Consider the following 16104-nt stretch of genomic DNA (forward strand, 5'->3'; position numbering starts at 1 on the left):
AGATTTTTCAAATGGTAAAAAATAGTTGTAATTTCAATTCAGTAATATTTTTGCAGAATTTGAAAGTGTAACACTTTTATAAACACTCTTTTTTACCTTTACAGATTTTTGACATTGTCTTCTTTACCTTAACTGAACCTTAACTTCTGTGTAAATATGTAATAGTTTGTAGTTTTAATTTACCCAGTTCAAACTGGAATCCATGCTGGTGGAAAAAACCCAAAAAAGTTAAATAAGACTCCAACTGAGAAAAGCCAAGGACTTTGAAAACTAAGGGTATAAAGTACCTGAATGTAATCCAACAACCACCTCCTGCAAAGGAATTTTATAATCCTATACACTCTCAGTACCACTGAAAAAAGTTTTATGAGAATTAATACATGGAGGAGATTGAGTGTGGTTCGTTTATATCTCAGCATCGGAGCTTTGTACGTGCTCAATATACTGTTACTTTATTTCACATGAAATTATGTCTTGGAAAACTTCTACTTCTTCTGGCAAACATAATCTGAAAGACAGTCTCACCTGCCTCACACCTCAGTCTGCTTTTCACTTGTTGACACGAGTGTCACCCAAATCAAGACAACAGTCCCAAATTCCACTACATACTATGGTGATACCTTATATTGAATCTATTTGCAAAAAACCTGTTCTTTCCTTGTGTGAAGAAAGATAAAATACAACCTTCTACCAATCATTATGTTCACCTCTCAATCATATATTTTTCCAAGACACCAATCTGCCTAACTATTAACAAATGCACAGGCACACTTGAAAAATATTATCAGATTGTGGTATTTTATTATACAAAACAAATCCAAATCAAAGACAATTAAATTTCAGCTCTGAAGAGTGGAAAATCCCAAAAATATTTTAAAGTGACACTTACTTTCAAAATATCTGTAAGAGTTTTAATACATTCCCTAAACAAAAAGACTTCCAGTCTCTGTTACTATTAGGCATTTATTTTGTCAGTATTAGTTTCAGGCTGTTTAAGACACCACTTAGAGCAATAGGTCTAAGTCAAGACTTGCTACATAGGTATTATTTCCTAAGAGCCTAGAAACAGGAAGTGGAAGGGACATAACTTAAAAAAATACCACTGAGCAAACCAAATTAAAAGCCTTAAAACAATTATCAGGTAGTTTGTCTTTAAATACTAACACACTGCAGTCCATTTCTCAGAGCAGGCATGAAGTTGAGTCATTAGGGGCAACAATAATTGACAAAGATGTACTGCCCTTCTACATTAGAGGGACATAAAGAAAAGTTGTTAATTCCAGCTTCACTGGCAAAAATGGCTATTTTCAGTTTATTCAGTTACTACTTTTAACTATAAAGAGGCTTTCTGTTTTGGGGTTCCTTTGTGGTTTTGGTTGTTCTTTTGGAGAGGGGTGTTTTGTGGTGTTTTGGTTGTTTTGGGGTTTTTTTTAAGATAAGGAAAAGGTCAATACAGGTCGATGATAATATTTCAGAGGTTTTATAACAGCAAACTAATAAGTTCATCAAATATTCACATCAGCATAGTAAGCTCATCTTCTTCAAACAATTTACTGGTAAGAAGCCAAGGTCCACTAGCACAAGGACTGACAGTCTACCCGTTTTCTATTCAAGAGCTGCAGAGATCCAACATGGCAAAAACACAGAGTGTGCATTACAATCCCTAAGAGGAACAGATCTATAAGGCAGAAACACTTCCATAACTACTAGTTGTCCCAGAGGGAAAACAGTTTTCCAAGCAACCCCAACAGATTTATCAGTCCCAAAACATATCAACTTTAGCCTCTACTTAAAGTGATGAGAAGGGTCACAAGTAAGTTCAGGAAGACAGCTAGATTCAGTTTCCCTGTTCAGACCAATTTCTTATTAAGGCAAGTCATAAAAGCATGCATGTATTCAACCAGTTTGGCAAAGGTTGAGTTTAAACAAACTCATTTTCAGGTTTCAGTTAGTTCACTCTAGCATCATTTTTTGACTAGAACTCGAAAAGTGCAAAAATATTTATTTATATCTTCTTAAAAAAAAATAATTCATTTTATTGCCGCAACAACTCCAATTTCTCAGGAGTTAAATCCACTGCCAGCAATGGATAGAAAAGGAGGCATCAGCATAAAAGAATCAAAGTGCATTTCCAGTACGCCAATGCTACATGAATTGGCAAGCCATAATCTTATTTTCACCACTGGAATAGATTATGCTGAATTCATTTTATAAAAGTCTGTATTACACATTAACATAAGAAGTCTGTCGTGAATTCTTGGGGATACTGCAATGAATCATCGAAACGGAAACGTTTGGAGACTGTGCTGCTGTCCTCTGGAATGTTTTCTTTGTCTTCCTTGTCGCTACAGGTACCATTACAACTGGATTTGACATTCCGCTCTTCTGAGCATTTTGTTGTGTGTCCTGACATCTGAGAAGAGCAACAGGTTTCTTCAGGGCCACACAAGAGCGCCAACTCCCCTTGCTGCAACCACAAATGAGAAAGACAGTCCGCTGCTGTGGGTCTTTCCCTTCGAAAAACAAAAGGAAAAAGTTGCTTTAGTTCATTTCAGAAATACTAAAAACTTAATTAAAATAACCCCGACACATGTTAAGAAATCTTGAGCAAAACTGACACTAAAGCATCAGTATCGCTGTTTTTTCAGCACTACCTCAGCTGCTACAAAACACACAGTTAAGGTTAAGCAGTGGCAACACGCATCTAAATGATCTAAATGTAGCTGACAGTTTCCTCTAAAGCTGGTAAGCTTTTCCAGCAGAACAAGGAACATACTCCCTTGGAGTGTTTTCAACATGGTATATATAAATGTGCACATGCTTATGCTTTTGAAGTCCTATGTTTTATATTGACCATTGTAAATAGGGTGATAATAAATGCTAGTGAGTATTCAGCCATTAGGTTTTCAAGGAATCATGGTATTAGGTATATAAATTAACATTCACTTTCTCTAGGTGCTCCACAAATTTAAGACTGTTGCCTGGAGGAGTTTGTTACTTACTCTGGATTTTTTATGAGAAGTTTTTGAATGAAGTCTTTGGCAGGCTGTGAAACTGATGCAAATGTTTCTTCTGAATAATCCACATTAACTTGAGATATATTAAGGTAAGTTTCCTGAATATCAGCTCCCACGAATGGAGATTCTTGTGTCAGCAGCATGTATGAAATGACACCAATGTTCCTGAAATAAGAACACAATGTATAATCCTACATGAACATCTGAACAATATATCCTGCATATTTATTGTGCTGCAGATCAAACTTCTTGATGTATCCCACATTTAGAGAATTAAAAGCATCATGTGACATCTCAGTTTTATGTGATTCAAGTGTAGGTATACACAAACAAACATAAGGAAAGCTATGTATACATCTCAGTGGAGGCATTTTTTAAAAATTTCTTACTTTCAATACACCCTTTTCTTTCCACTCAGACTGTTAGGAAAGCAAATGCATCACTTTTACACAGTCCTGTCTTGCACATAGAGCAATTCTGGAGGACAGAACAGCAGAAAAACACTTTCTAATCTGCACGTAAATAAAACCCCACCTTTCACTACAATTCTGGATGAAGTATCAAAGACCGAGATTTAGTCAACCTTTCTGCACATTCCACATCTGAGCTGTGCTACAATATCCTCTTGCTCAGATGTTTTTCCCTAAGAACATGACACATCATGCAATCTATTATAAATCTTAAATGGTTTCCTGATGCATAATAAAAATGTTTTTTGTGATCAGACAGATCAGGTCTTAGTATCCATTACACTGTGGAAACTGCAGCTGCTGCGGTGTTTGTCATTCTGAGGAGAGCACCAACAATTTGTTTTTATGTCTTCCCACAAAAGCATGCAAATATTAAGCGGTTAAAAAAACATTCATGAACAGATTTAGTTACTATTATGAGTTGAGGATTTCAAAGGAGCAATTAGATCACAGCAACTTTTAAAACTGAATTTTAATTATTAAGAACAGCATATGAATATTTTATGTTTCTAAGGAAACATCTCAAAGCCAGTCTTTAAACTAACATAGTTCATAAAATTAATAAGCCACAAATAAAGCTGTGGATCACTTTAAGGTATTTGTCTCATTTTTCATTACTCATTCTGCAAGTATTTCTCTAAAGATAAAAAGTAGAAAGTTAAATACTTTTTATCATTTGTATAATAAAATTACTTAACAATACAAAAGTGGGGAGGAAAGAGTGTCCAAGAGAAGCTCATACCTGAAGCTTGTCATCCCAGAGTAACTAACACCTAAAGTACGCTATCCAGCCACTGTTATTGTTCCCTTAGAACAAATACCTGTACTCCAGGCTCAGAAGCCACTGGCATTCCCTTCTAAGTGTGCAACAGACTCATTTACAGTAATTCCTTGTAAGCTCTGAGTTATATCCTCCCATCTCTCCCTCTTTTAGTCAGTCCAGCAGCAGGGTATTCTTGGAAGCCAGATAAAAAAACTGCATCAGTGTCCAAATCTGGCCCCTAAGTTGTTAAGTGGCCCCCCCTACCTCAATAAAATGAATTAAGATATACAACCTACCACATGTCTGTAGCTGTGGTAATAGGATCGTAGTTTAAGATTTCTGGAGCTAAAGAGATGGAGAGAAGAAAAATGCTTTAATAAATATATTACTCAAATGGCCTTGAATCATACACTACATTTCTGGCATTTTTTTGCCAACCATTATTATGAGACTAAACACACAGTTTCAATAGTTAAGTTTATTATTTTGAAGCCACAAGAGTGTAAAAAAGTTATTTCTGTTTGACTAGACACACAGATGTTTGAGTCACACTTAAACGGCACTACATGGCCTAAAGTCTATTCCTAGCCAAGTCTCAAGATGTTTCCTAATCAGAAGTATCCACATAAAACATTCTTCTAAGAGGTTTTCAAGTATATAGCTTTTTTAGGGGAATGCATAAAGCCTTCAGCATGTTAACACTGCAAAAGCAGATGGCCAAGCCAATTTTAGGATCAGTGGCCGTTAGCCTATGCTAGATAGCAAGTTATTCACTGTAGTTTGAAGTGCTCTTAAAATTGAGTGTTGGCAAATCATGAAGGAAACCCGAGCCTCACAGAGGGCCAAGTGTTAACGGCAATCTTCCCCTTTCCAAGGAATATTTTAATCTCATTAAACCATGACACTAAACAACATTCCTAACTCAAAGAACACTTCTTTGTGCACGCTAATGCTATATTTCAATTCTAATCAAAAGAATTTAACAGCCAGAACTTTTTGTTAACAGCCAGTATCACAGCAAGTGCTACGGCATGAATTGAGAGCTGCACTTACTGATATAATTTGGGAATTTGTGGTGCAAATATTCATTGACTACTCTAAAAAAAGAACAGCTCAAAACATGTTGCTTTGTCCTATAATGTTCTTTCTCCAGTAATGACTGGTGAGTTCATAAGCATATTACATGAACTGTTTGTTTTCTCCAAAGCACAAATTAGACATTGTGAAGCAGCTCTTCCATACCCAGATACTCTGTTGTTCCCATGATGTGCCGCAGTTCACTGGAATTCTCAAGCTTCCGGGAAATACCAAAATCTACAATTTTTACATCACCAAGAGGATTGACGCTGCTCAGCAAAATATTCTGAGGCTAGAATAGAAAAGATTTAAATCTCAATTAATCAAACGCAATCTGTAAAAAAGCCCAATGTACAAAATGACACTGCAGGTTCTATTAAGCAATGCTTATTGCTAAATTTTATTTAAAAATATTTAATCTCTAACACACTCCTTTTTCTCTTCATCTTTGTTATATACTTAACAAATTACTGTAATGTAATAATAAATTAAAGTACTAAAATAAAAAGTCTGCTGCAGTCTTACCTTTAAATCAAGATGAACAATATTGTTTTCATGCAAGCAGCAAAGTCCTTCAAGTATTTGTCTTATAAGTCTTACAATATCCCTTTCACCAATTCTGTAATCCAGATCTGGGACACACAAGTCAAATATTTCTCCTCCAGCAGCACTGAAACACATTCAAGAACACTTACGTGTTAAGTTTAAATTTTGAATCTTAAGTGAGGAAAAATGTTATATGTAGCAATATATATATATTTATCAAATATATATATTTGTAATCTCAGAGAGGCTGGAAATATTTTTTTTTTTTTTACATATTTATGCCAAAACACATAATATAAGCCGACAGAAAAGGAAAAAAAAAATCTGATGATGCTTTTTCTTTCCTAGTAGCCAGCAAAAGCAGTTGAGACAGCAAAACAGAACTTTGGTTGAAAACCTCATAATACTCTGGTACCCTCAAGCATGCTTTCCTATAAGCAGGTGTGAACATGCCTTCAAGAAGATGAGTTCTATCATCATTTAGCCAAAGAAGCCTCTCTTTTCAAGTCAAATATAAATGTCTTCCATTATTCATAAATAATTCGAAGCAAGAAAGCCCAGCAGCATTCCTATTCTCAGATTTCAGGAGTAAAAATCATTATTTTTTACAGGATGTGGCTATGGTGTAAATGTAATAACAACTTAATAACAGCTAGACTGCTAAGGAATATTTCTGGAGTGAGGAAACTGCATACTTGCCTCCTGCCATTCTGATGGAAGACTCAGAGAGGTACCAGGAAGAAAATCTAGCATAATACTGCTGATTAAATATACAGTTGCCTAGTTAGTTATTGAACAGTCCCTTCCTGAACTCTAGTAGACACAGAATATTCAGAAACACAAGGACTCAGCTCTGTCACTTTGTTTTTAGTGTAGAAATGGTAGATTTCAAAAATAAGATTGACAAGGTTCATGTTTTTACACAGCATCTCAAGTTCATCTTCCTCAAAAAAGGCTTCCAGAAAACCTTATTAGTACAGTGTAAAGCAGCATGGAAATAACCATGTTGCACGTGGTTTATTAGTTCACTTCTACCCTTGGCCACAGCGTCAGCTGCTTCCTTTCAGGCTGGGTTTGAAATCATTACTCAGCCTGCTCTAACTGCCTGAAGTTTCTCTCCCTTAAGAATAAAGAGCTACCTCAAAACTACAGATCAGTAAGCCTAATCTTCAATGCTAACAAAATGACAGAATCTAAAAAAAAGTTAGAAGATGGACAACACAAACAAACACAGCCATAAACCTGCTCTGTGAGGTGTCCATAATGTCTCCCCTAGTTGACTTTATGACAAAATGTAGATGCAGGAAGAGATGTGGATGTCGTTTACTCTAACTAACAAGATTTTGACACTGTCTCCCACAGTATTATTGTATCCAAGTTGCATTATGGTCTGGACAGGTGGACACTCAGACGGGTAAAGAGCTGAAAGCTCCGCAGGAAAGATTTGTGAGTCCTCAGAGACAGCGAGAGTTGAAGTGCAGGAAAGGTCAGCAGCACCTTGGTCTGTATTAGCAGGAGCACAGCCAGCAGACTGAGGCAAGTGACACTACCCAGCACATCAGACCACTGCTGGAATGCAGCATCCTGGTTTGGGCTTCCCAGTTCAAGGAAGACATGAACAAGGAAGTTCAGCGCCAACAGAGAAAGCGAGTAAAAGAGCATCAGATGACCTGTGGTGTATATAGATAAATAACCTGATGGAATCCCACACAATGACAAACTTCGAACTAGCAGGGATAGCTCAGAAAATTTTGACTGACAATCGTTAAGAAATAATAGGGTCAATGTGCAGAGCAGTCAAACAAAAAAAAAACAACGTACCTGGCTATCATTGGGGGGGCTACTGAGAACAAGCAACAAAACAATGCTCAGTATAAAACCTTAGCATGTAGTTCTGCTTCTGTATATTCATTTATGTAGGATTAATGAAGATAGAAAGAACGGCAAGTAAGAGGACAGACAGATACTTTACAACAACAACAAAAAAAAAAAACAACCAAAGAGACACTGACTCTTCAGTTTGGATAGAAGATTGTGGGGAAGTGTACAAGTGATGCTTACAAAAACACTAAAGCTGGTTTAGAGCCAAACAAAAACTGTTATTCACCAGATCCTACAATATAAGAACTAGAAGGCACCTGATGAAACTAGCTGATTAGTTTGAAAAAGATAAAAGAAAATATTTCTTCCCACAGAAGATAATGAGCACCTGGAATTTATTACCACCAAAGTAGACAGTATCACCAGGTTCAAAAAAAGGACAAAACACATTCACAGACTTGGACAGGTCCATAAACTAAAAGGAATAAGCAGAAAGGTATTCTCAGTACAATACCTCTGTTTGCTGCAACAGTGCAAAGAGAGTGAAGAGCAAAAAGTGGGCAGTTATATGCTCCTTAGCTCTTCCTAAAGAGCACCTTCCTACAGCCACTGTTAGAAATGGCAGGTGAGACAGAGCTCTGATCTCCCTCTGTAGAGCCCTTCTTACTTCTTCAGTGCACAAACTAGATAGACCTGGAAATTATTACAGCTGCACAAAGAGTTAGTACAGCTGCCAGCTTTCTCTCAGAGTAACTGGATTCTTCCTTTGACCTCAAATTAGCAGAGTAGCAATCTCCGTGATGGGGCTTTTGAAGAAGTATTCACATCTTTAGTGATTCCCTCTACAAAGATAGTCTTACTAAGAACTAGCATCCATTTCTCCTTTATTTAGAAAATGTGCACTAACACAAACTGACTCTTACTCCTACATCTTCCAAACCCCAACAACACCTAACACGAGCAAGGAACATGTGCAGGGGAGAAAAATACAGCTGAAGACAAAATGCTTATAAACTATTTTATAAACTCATTTCTTGCAATTCTTTTCAAGTACTGCTTCAGAGTTCTGGTAATGAGAAATTAACACGAAAAGCTGTTTATTCTGCTACAGAGGAATATAATTTAAGTGTGTAATTCCCACAAAAGTAGGAACACTTTACTGCAAGACTTCTGAACACTACAATGAAGTTACACCATGAACACCAATGTAGCATAAGGAAGTTGTTTCATTACAGAGCTTTAATAAGCAAGAGAGAGTTAGCTTAGCTGAAACAGAAGCAGGAAAATCAGTATGGCTTTTATGTGAACTTGCACTTTCAGAAGTTCAAAACTTGCCATCTGGACTTTGTCTTGACTTCTACATTATTTATTATTTTAACCTTCACAGAACAACAAATAATATGTTAGCGATCATCTAGTTCCAGGAAAAAAAGCTTTTAAAAATAGAATCTAGCTACATTCTTTGGAAAATTTGAAGGGATTTACCATGGTGTATGCAGACCACCATTAAGAGCACTTCAAATACTTTGTGAAACTTAAAGCCTAGAGAGATCTAACTTCAAAATCTGCCTTTTTGTTTCCTACATTCCAAACAAAAATGTACAGCAAATACAAGAGATAATTCAAATTCAATTCCCAAATTAGACTTGTTTTTTCAGAGCTAATGAGAAGCTTCAGGGACATCTGAAACAAATATGGGAATTTTTTACAAAACAGCTCCAAAAGCCAAACAGTTTCAAAACAACAAAACTACTAAATTTAGAAGCTCAGAACCCACAAAGCAACTACAAGTCTTCAGTCACCAAAAAGCATCAAGTGCTAACTGAAGTTCACAGAGCACAGACGTACTCAGCTTCTTTGAAGTCTGTGTACTTGGTATCAGTACTGGGCTATTCTATTTTTTTTTTATCACTTAAGATGCATCAAGCACTTTGGACTTTCAGTGGGATTCAAGAACGTTATCTCCAGTCAGCTTGCCCAAAACACTCTTAAAGCAAAAAATATAAATATGCTTAGAAAGTATATCCTAATGAAATATTAGCATAATATATACAGTGTACTGTTGTGATTCTGGGCATTCAGGCAGCTCATGCAAAACATTAGTATACTGAAAGATTTTAAACTACAAATGTGGAACATGTGAGGAAGGCATACTTACTATTCCAACACTAAGATGATTTCATTTGCTGTTTCATAGACTTCATGAAGATTAACTATGCGAGGATTAGATTTCATTAATTCAAGTACGGCAATTTCATGATGAATTTCTGCTTTGCAGTCTTGACCTCTTCTTCTCTTCTTTAAAAATTTAGCTGCATACTCTTGGCCTGTGGATTTAGCTATACATTTTCTAACCACAGCAGATCTTCCTCTACAAAATAAAAGGGAAAACATTAAGACCCAAGAGATAAAAAACACATAAATTGCCACTAGAAATAAGAGGGCATGGCAAATAATTAGAAACAAACAAAAAGGGGAATGCCATGCTTGCCCTTTTCTTACATATTCCCTGAACATTCACTTTCAGCCACTGCAGAAGAAAGGATACTAAGCCAGATGAAGCTTTGGTCAGAGCCAGTAAAATTCCCTTTATACAGACTAGGTAAACACTAAATCAGAGTATGGGGTATCAGGGACATTCTCACTGCAGGATCGCAGAATAACTCATCTGGAAAGGACTTCTGGAGGTCTCTCAAAACCTCCTGTTTAAGCAGGACCAGCCATGACATCTTACCAGGCTGCTCAGGGTTGGCAATACTATATTAAAAAACCCTCAACCACATCATAACACCTACAGGACACAGTAATGAACAAAGCAAACCCCCTGTGGAATGCAATCAATGAACACAGAAAATAAAGCATATTTATATGTACAGGGGGGCAGGGAGGTTTTCAGTGCAGAAAATTTTAGAAATCATAAAGAGAATTTCCCTCCACAAATCATGTAGTACTGCTACAAAAATCCCAGGTATCTGCAAAATGTTTAAAAACATCTTAGCAGGAAAACACCCAATACTTAGCATTCTCTTCCTCAATTACAGTTATACAAAGTGTGCTGCTTTATTTCCTAGCCAGCTGTTTAGGTATGGAAAAAAAAGGTATTCTGGCAAAGAAATGTTTTTAAAAGAAAACCACATACTGTCATTTAAACACCAAGCTGATCTTTTTAAAAAAATTAGGGGGAAAAAGTTGCAGTTTTTTAAGCCAAGTTATAAACCCCTGAAAAAAAAAAATTTATAACCACTACTATTGCATTCCCAGAAATGCCCAGTTGCATTCTTGCAAAGTGTTTTCAAATGATACAAGAAACGTTATTTATAAAAAAAAACTTGAAAGGCTAAAATAAATTGTCTAAAGTTCTAAAAACGGTATAAAACTATGCACAAAGATCTACACTTATGTAAAAAAAAAAAGCCTTTCCACCTATATTTTTGTTACCACAGCATACTAAGAACAAACTTCCACAGCATACTAAGAACAAACTTAATGGAACAGCTCAGTATGAGTTATTCGAGCTGTGGGGTTTTTAACTAAATTAGCTACTTTAGTAGAAAATACTACATTGCCCTGCTTTGCCTTTTTTCTGGTGTAAAAGCCCCAGTGCCTAAAAGGAACATTTCCTTAAAAAAAAAAAGTCACGTCTGAGCCTTTTTTGAAAAAAAATCTAGACTTCAGTATTTAATCAAAAAAAGTATGAGCATCTCATGAAAAAGTAAGATTTTCATATGCAAATAACCAAATACTAAGTAGTCTGCATAAACCTGCATTATTAAACATGTAAAGTTTACCTCTAATCATACTACTATAAATTACCTAGAAAAAAATTCAACAAAACAGCTTCTGTCATCATTAATGTCTACATAAATTAGTTGTAGGATTTCTCTGTCCTTTTTTTAAAGCACTAGATTTAGAAAGGTAAGGGTACAAAACTCAAAGGAAAAATTAATTTCAGTGGTGAAAGTTATTTAGAGTCTGATACATGCACACTCTTCATTTTAGCAATATTTGTAAGCCTGCAATTGCCAGGTTCTTTCCCAATTGTTAAACCAGCTAATTACTGCAGAACATTTTAAGTTATTGAGATGAATTTCATAACATACCAAAGTTGAAAATACTCCCTGCCCCAGCTTACATTCTTGTTTTAACATCACATCACCCTGTCAACCACAAAAGTTTCTCTAAAATTACCAAAGGGGAACTGGTTGAGTTTCATGAGAACAGTAAGATCTTCCCTGACAGTTTAGGCCCATATTCCCCCTGGTTGCTGTGGGTTTAACAGTTTTGAAGGGTCAGTGGCATCTCCAGATTGATGATGTGAGAATTTCCATTTGTTTACACTCTATTTGCAGTGTGCCAATTAAGACAAAGTTAAGACAGAATAGTTCTTTTAGAGCAGTGGAAATTGCCCCAGAAATGCAAAGAAGTCAGGTCGGAAGTGCTGCACCGAAGCAAGCAGAGTAGTTCCCACTCCCTGCTGCCTGCAAAGCAGCTGCATAACCATCACTCTTTACAGCCCAGTTTTACAAGAAAAACTGATTTCAAGATGTTTTCATATCTCAAGTTATAAACCACAGAAATTTAACAGCTTCAGAAGAAGCCAAGCCATGGACACACCAGGGACAAAACTACTTAACCCACTAAAGAGAACCCAACCTGCCAGCTTCGTGAGTCAGTGTCTTAAATACCAAAGGACCTAGCAGATAAGGGTGTGGGAGGAAGAAATGCGACTTGGGAAGCTTAAGCAGAGAACAAAAGAACTATTTACTACATAATCTGAAGAGGAAGAAGAAAATTGCAAGTGAAAAAAAAAAGCATATTGAATCTTTTAGACAGGCTACAAAGAAAGATGGATTTTACATCACTTACGAAGTATTTATACACTGAAAACATTAAAAAAATATACACACAGGCCAGGAAAAATCAAAAGTATGTTTGGAAAACATAGTACTCCGCTTCTGTTTTCTCTGCATTTTGGCACTTGTTTTGTTATGCCTGGTTTTGCATGTAACAAAGTGTTAAAGAATCCAGTGTTCTGGAATCCACAGAAAAATCCATAGTTTTGTTTGTTTTAGATGTCATCTCACAAGTATGTACAACAAAATCCAGCCTTTTAACAATACTGGAGTTCTAGAGGATGGTGCATATCAACTGCTTCTGCAGAACCCAGATTTCAAAAGCAGAGCTGACAGTAGTTAAGAAAAGAGGAAAGTTATGGGCTGCAATGTGCACTTCTGTAAAAGTCTACCAGATAAAGCACATGCCAGAAAAACAGAAAAAACCCAAGAGAACAATGAAGGCTAAAGAGCTTACAAAAACACATACAGAAGAACATCTCTGCTGACAAAACAAGCTGCAGGTGCAAAGGGTTGCTGTGTAGCCTGTCAAGGCACAACTGTGAGACTGACCCGTGTCACTTCTGTTCCAAGGAGCTTGGACACAGGAACATGGCATTATGTTTACATGGCTTTACACCCAATTCAAGTGTAACTGAATATTTTCAAGGTGTGAACTGACACAGCAATTTCAAAAAACACATTCACTCGTATGTCTGAAACAGGATCACAAATACCAAGAGCTTGGGGTTTTTTGTTATTTCCTATTTTACTGTTGCAAACATGAGCAAAGGAAGAAGGCTGCAAAACTACTCTGAAACAGTAGGTTGCTCGAAATTGCTTGAGGGTGGGGAGAAAAAAGGTTTTTTGGACTTCAGAAGATTCATCCAAACAACTGGATCGACCAACTCAAAATCCCCATTCTTTGTCTAAGTCCTTCTATGTCATCTCCTCTTCAGTCCATGTACCTGGAATCTGATATGTGACTAGACAGAGGAAATGCAAGAAAAGGAAGATAATCCCAAATCTACATGCCTATGAAAACATCTCTCTGATGTGGAAAAGGACGGCAACTTACGTCTCACTGCACCTTTTTTCCTGGTCCCTAGAGAACCCAATGGATGCTGCAAAGAGGACTGGGAAGGATACTTCATTCTCCATCTACTATTGTAAAAGTTTGCCAGAAAAATTCTATCACTGTACAAAGAATTCTCCTGCAGCAGAAATTCCTCCTGCTAATATAAAATACATAGGAACAATCTTACCTTCCTAGCTGTTTTGATTCAAGCGTATAAAAATTGTGGAAATTCTCTGTCTTGATTGCTGTGTGTAGAGGTGTGTCTAACAAGCCAGAAAGGCTTTTATTCTCCAACTTTCTTCTTGACATTGTCAAGAGCAGGTCCCTCCCTTCTACCAGTCACCTGCTAAAGCAAAACAATTAAGAGTTTTAGAAATTCCATAATTGCAGCACAGGCAAGTATAGAAATATTAGAGTTTAGGTCTATAAAACTAGAATAGCTGTAACTTCGTTCTGTAGTTACCTGAAAACAACACATTTATTCACTGTAAAAATAAAACCCAAAAGGAATACTAATCAAGACATGCTATTTTAATAATTAAACATTTGAGATAAGTTGGGTTTTTTTCCCCCCTGGAGCATATCTGTAAGACATTAGGGATAGGCTTCAATTCTAATAAAAATGCTAATAACTACTTAACTATTAATGATATGTACCTTCTTTTTAATCTTTCTGAAAATAAGCTTTAACACTTCTTTGGATTCTGGGTAAATTTCAGTAGCTTTATACTTTTAACTGATATTTCTGTGGGAATTAACCAAAACTCCTCCCTGTTTGTTGACTGCAACATAGCAGGAATGGGTAACAACAGGACAAAAGTGTTTTTTCCAGTGGGAAGATTCACACTTCTTATTAGACTCATTCATAGCTCATCTAAGTTTCATTTTTAAGGGTAGGTTAATTGTCAGAAAGCAGCATGAATAGACAATGTTCTCTTTGCAAGTTCAGATCATTGAGAATCAAACGATGTAGTAATTCTGATTAAATTATCTTAATAAACCAGCAGAACAGCACATTATGAAGATACACCCACCCACATTAAGTCTACTACTGTTAAAAAAAAAACACCAAAGCCCATAAAAATACTAGGTTTTGGCATTCACATTTATAGGTCTGAAGCATCTCTTCAGGTAAAATGCAAAAGCAAGGCAGAAAAAGGTTACTGAAGGATAACAGAAGTTGTAACTGATGGCTTTTTTAAGTTAAAGAGCAGGTTTGCCTTTATTAGCAATGAAAAAAAACCAACAAACACAAGGCAAATTACAGTTTAGGGACAGTTAGCAAACTCACAAAAATACACTTTCACTTTTCAAATGACAGAAGTGCACTATCAGAAACTTCTGAGGGAGCACTTGAACTAGTTATGATTCAAATATAATCCAGTACCCATCCAGCATTGTTCACATTCCCATTCTTGGAACATGGATGTTCACATTGGCACAATATTGGGTTCAAATCATAATACAGGCTTTAGCAGGAAAAAGACCCAAACTATACAGTTTAAAAATATCTTCAAAGTATCATTTGATAAGCATCAATTAGCTTCTTTAAAAGTTATCAAGAGGCAACAATATAATCAAATACACAAGTCTCTGAATCACTTTTTAACAAGCATGCATTCCTTTTTCCCCAATTATATGACAGTTTATCACTTAAGAGGCCGATTCTGATGTCTGAAATTTTACGTGACTCTCCCTAGTGCTGTACTCACTAGATAACTTTAACTGTTCAAGTGTATCTCCTTACTGCAGTACTTCAGCACAAAAATATTTGTATTAGATAACTGACCTGATTAAGAGCTTACCATCATGAGTTTATTACCATTATCAGGTATATTGTGTAAACCTTAATTTTATATCCTCATTCTTACAGAGGAACTATTAAGGAGAACTTTTGCCTTATGTTGCAATGACTTTATTTCTCCGGTAAGACAGCACTTCTCTCCTTTTTTTAGCTCAGTATCACAAATGGAGAAAAACATATATTCATAACAGGGAGAAATCCAGATGAGATCCAATTAGCTATGGAAAAAAAGAAGGCACAAATTCTAAAACATTAACTATTTCCAAAATTAAAGGTGATACCTGTATTGTTACACGTTGCACCAATGTGTACCAGACATCAGAAATGCGGCTTTTACAGAAATCTGCAAGATTCTCATTAAAAAGAAAACTTCCCACTAAACTACGGAAGTTTAACCAGGCAAAAAAATCACCTCATTTAACTATTCGCGAAGAAGTCAAGTCCCCGCTCCGGGCCGGGGAAGGCGTTTGGCAGCGAAGGACCACGGGCGGCCACCAGGGCGGGACCGGGCCGGTGCGCGCGGTACAGCCCCGACTGCCTTCACAGGCAGCCCCGCGGGGCGGGGAGGCGTGCACCGGCGGGACTCGGCACCGGGCTGGGGAGGCAGCGCCCAGCACCCATCGCCCAGCGGAGCAGCCCCCCGGTCGGACACACACTCACCGCTCCTCGCTCGCCGCTCCCGGCCGGCCGCGCTCC

The 16104-nt window shown here is 36.9% G+C and overlaps 1 protein-coding gene across 7 annotated transcripts in view; it reads right to left on the reverse strand.

Annotated features, from left to right (window-relative positions):
- Nucleotides 1-779: 779 nt before the first annotated feature.
- Nucleotides 780-16104, reverse strand: part of STK17B (serine/threonine kinase 17b) — a 27034-nt gene continuing 11709 nt past the window's right edge. Inside the window, exons 1-8 of one of the 7 annotated variants that reach the window (XM_027678153.1) lie at nucleotides 16069-16104; nucleotides 13792-13947; nucleotides 9853-10065; nucleotides 5853-5997; nucleotides 5493-5619; nucleotides 4547-4595; nucleotides 3003-3182; nucleotides 780-2513 (exon numbers count right to left, since the gene is read on the reverse strand). In XM_027678153.1, the coding sequence (XP_027533954.1) occupies nucleotides 2231-2513; nucleotides 3003-3182; nucleotides 4547-4595; nucleotides 5493-5619; nucleotides 5853-5997; nucleotides 9853-10065; nucleotides 13792-13913 (1119 nt within the window). In that variant the 5' untranslated portion in view covers nucleotides 13914-13947; nucleotides 16069-16104 and the 3' untranslated portion in view covers nucleotides 780-2230. Of the gene's footprint in view, nucleotides 2514-3002; nucleotides 3183-4546; nucleotides 4596-5492; nucleotides 5620-5852; nucleotides 5998-9852; nucleotides 10066-13791; nucleotides 13951-15409; nucleotides 15622-15820; nucleotides 15938-16068 lie in introns of those variants that run through there. The other 6 variants (XM_027678150.1, XM_027678151.1, XM_027678155.1 and 3 more) reach the window with 6 other exon arrangements.

The sequence above is a fragment of the Neopelma chrysocephalum genome, unplaced genomic scaffold (genome assembly GCF_003984885.1).
Source record: "Neopelma chrysocephalum unplaced genomic scaffold, ASM398488v2 Primary Assembly neopelma1_44, whole genome shotgun sequence".
NCBI classification, from domain to species: Eukaryota; Metazoa; Chordata; class Aves; order Passeriformes; family Pipridae; genus Neopelma; species Neopelma chrysocephalum.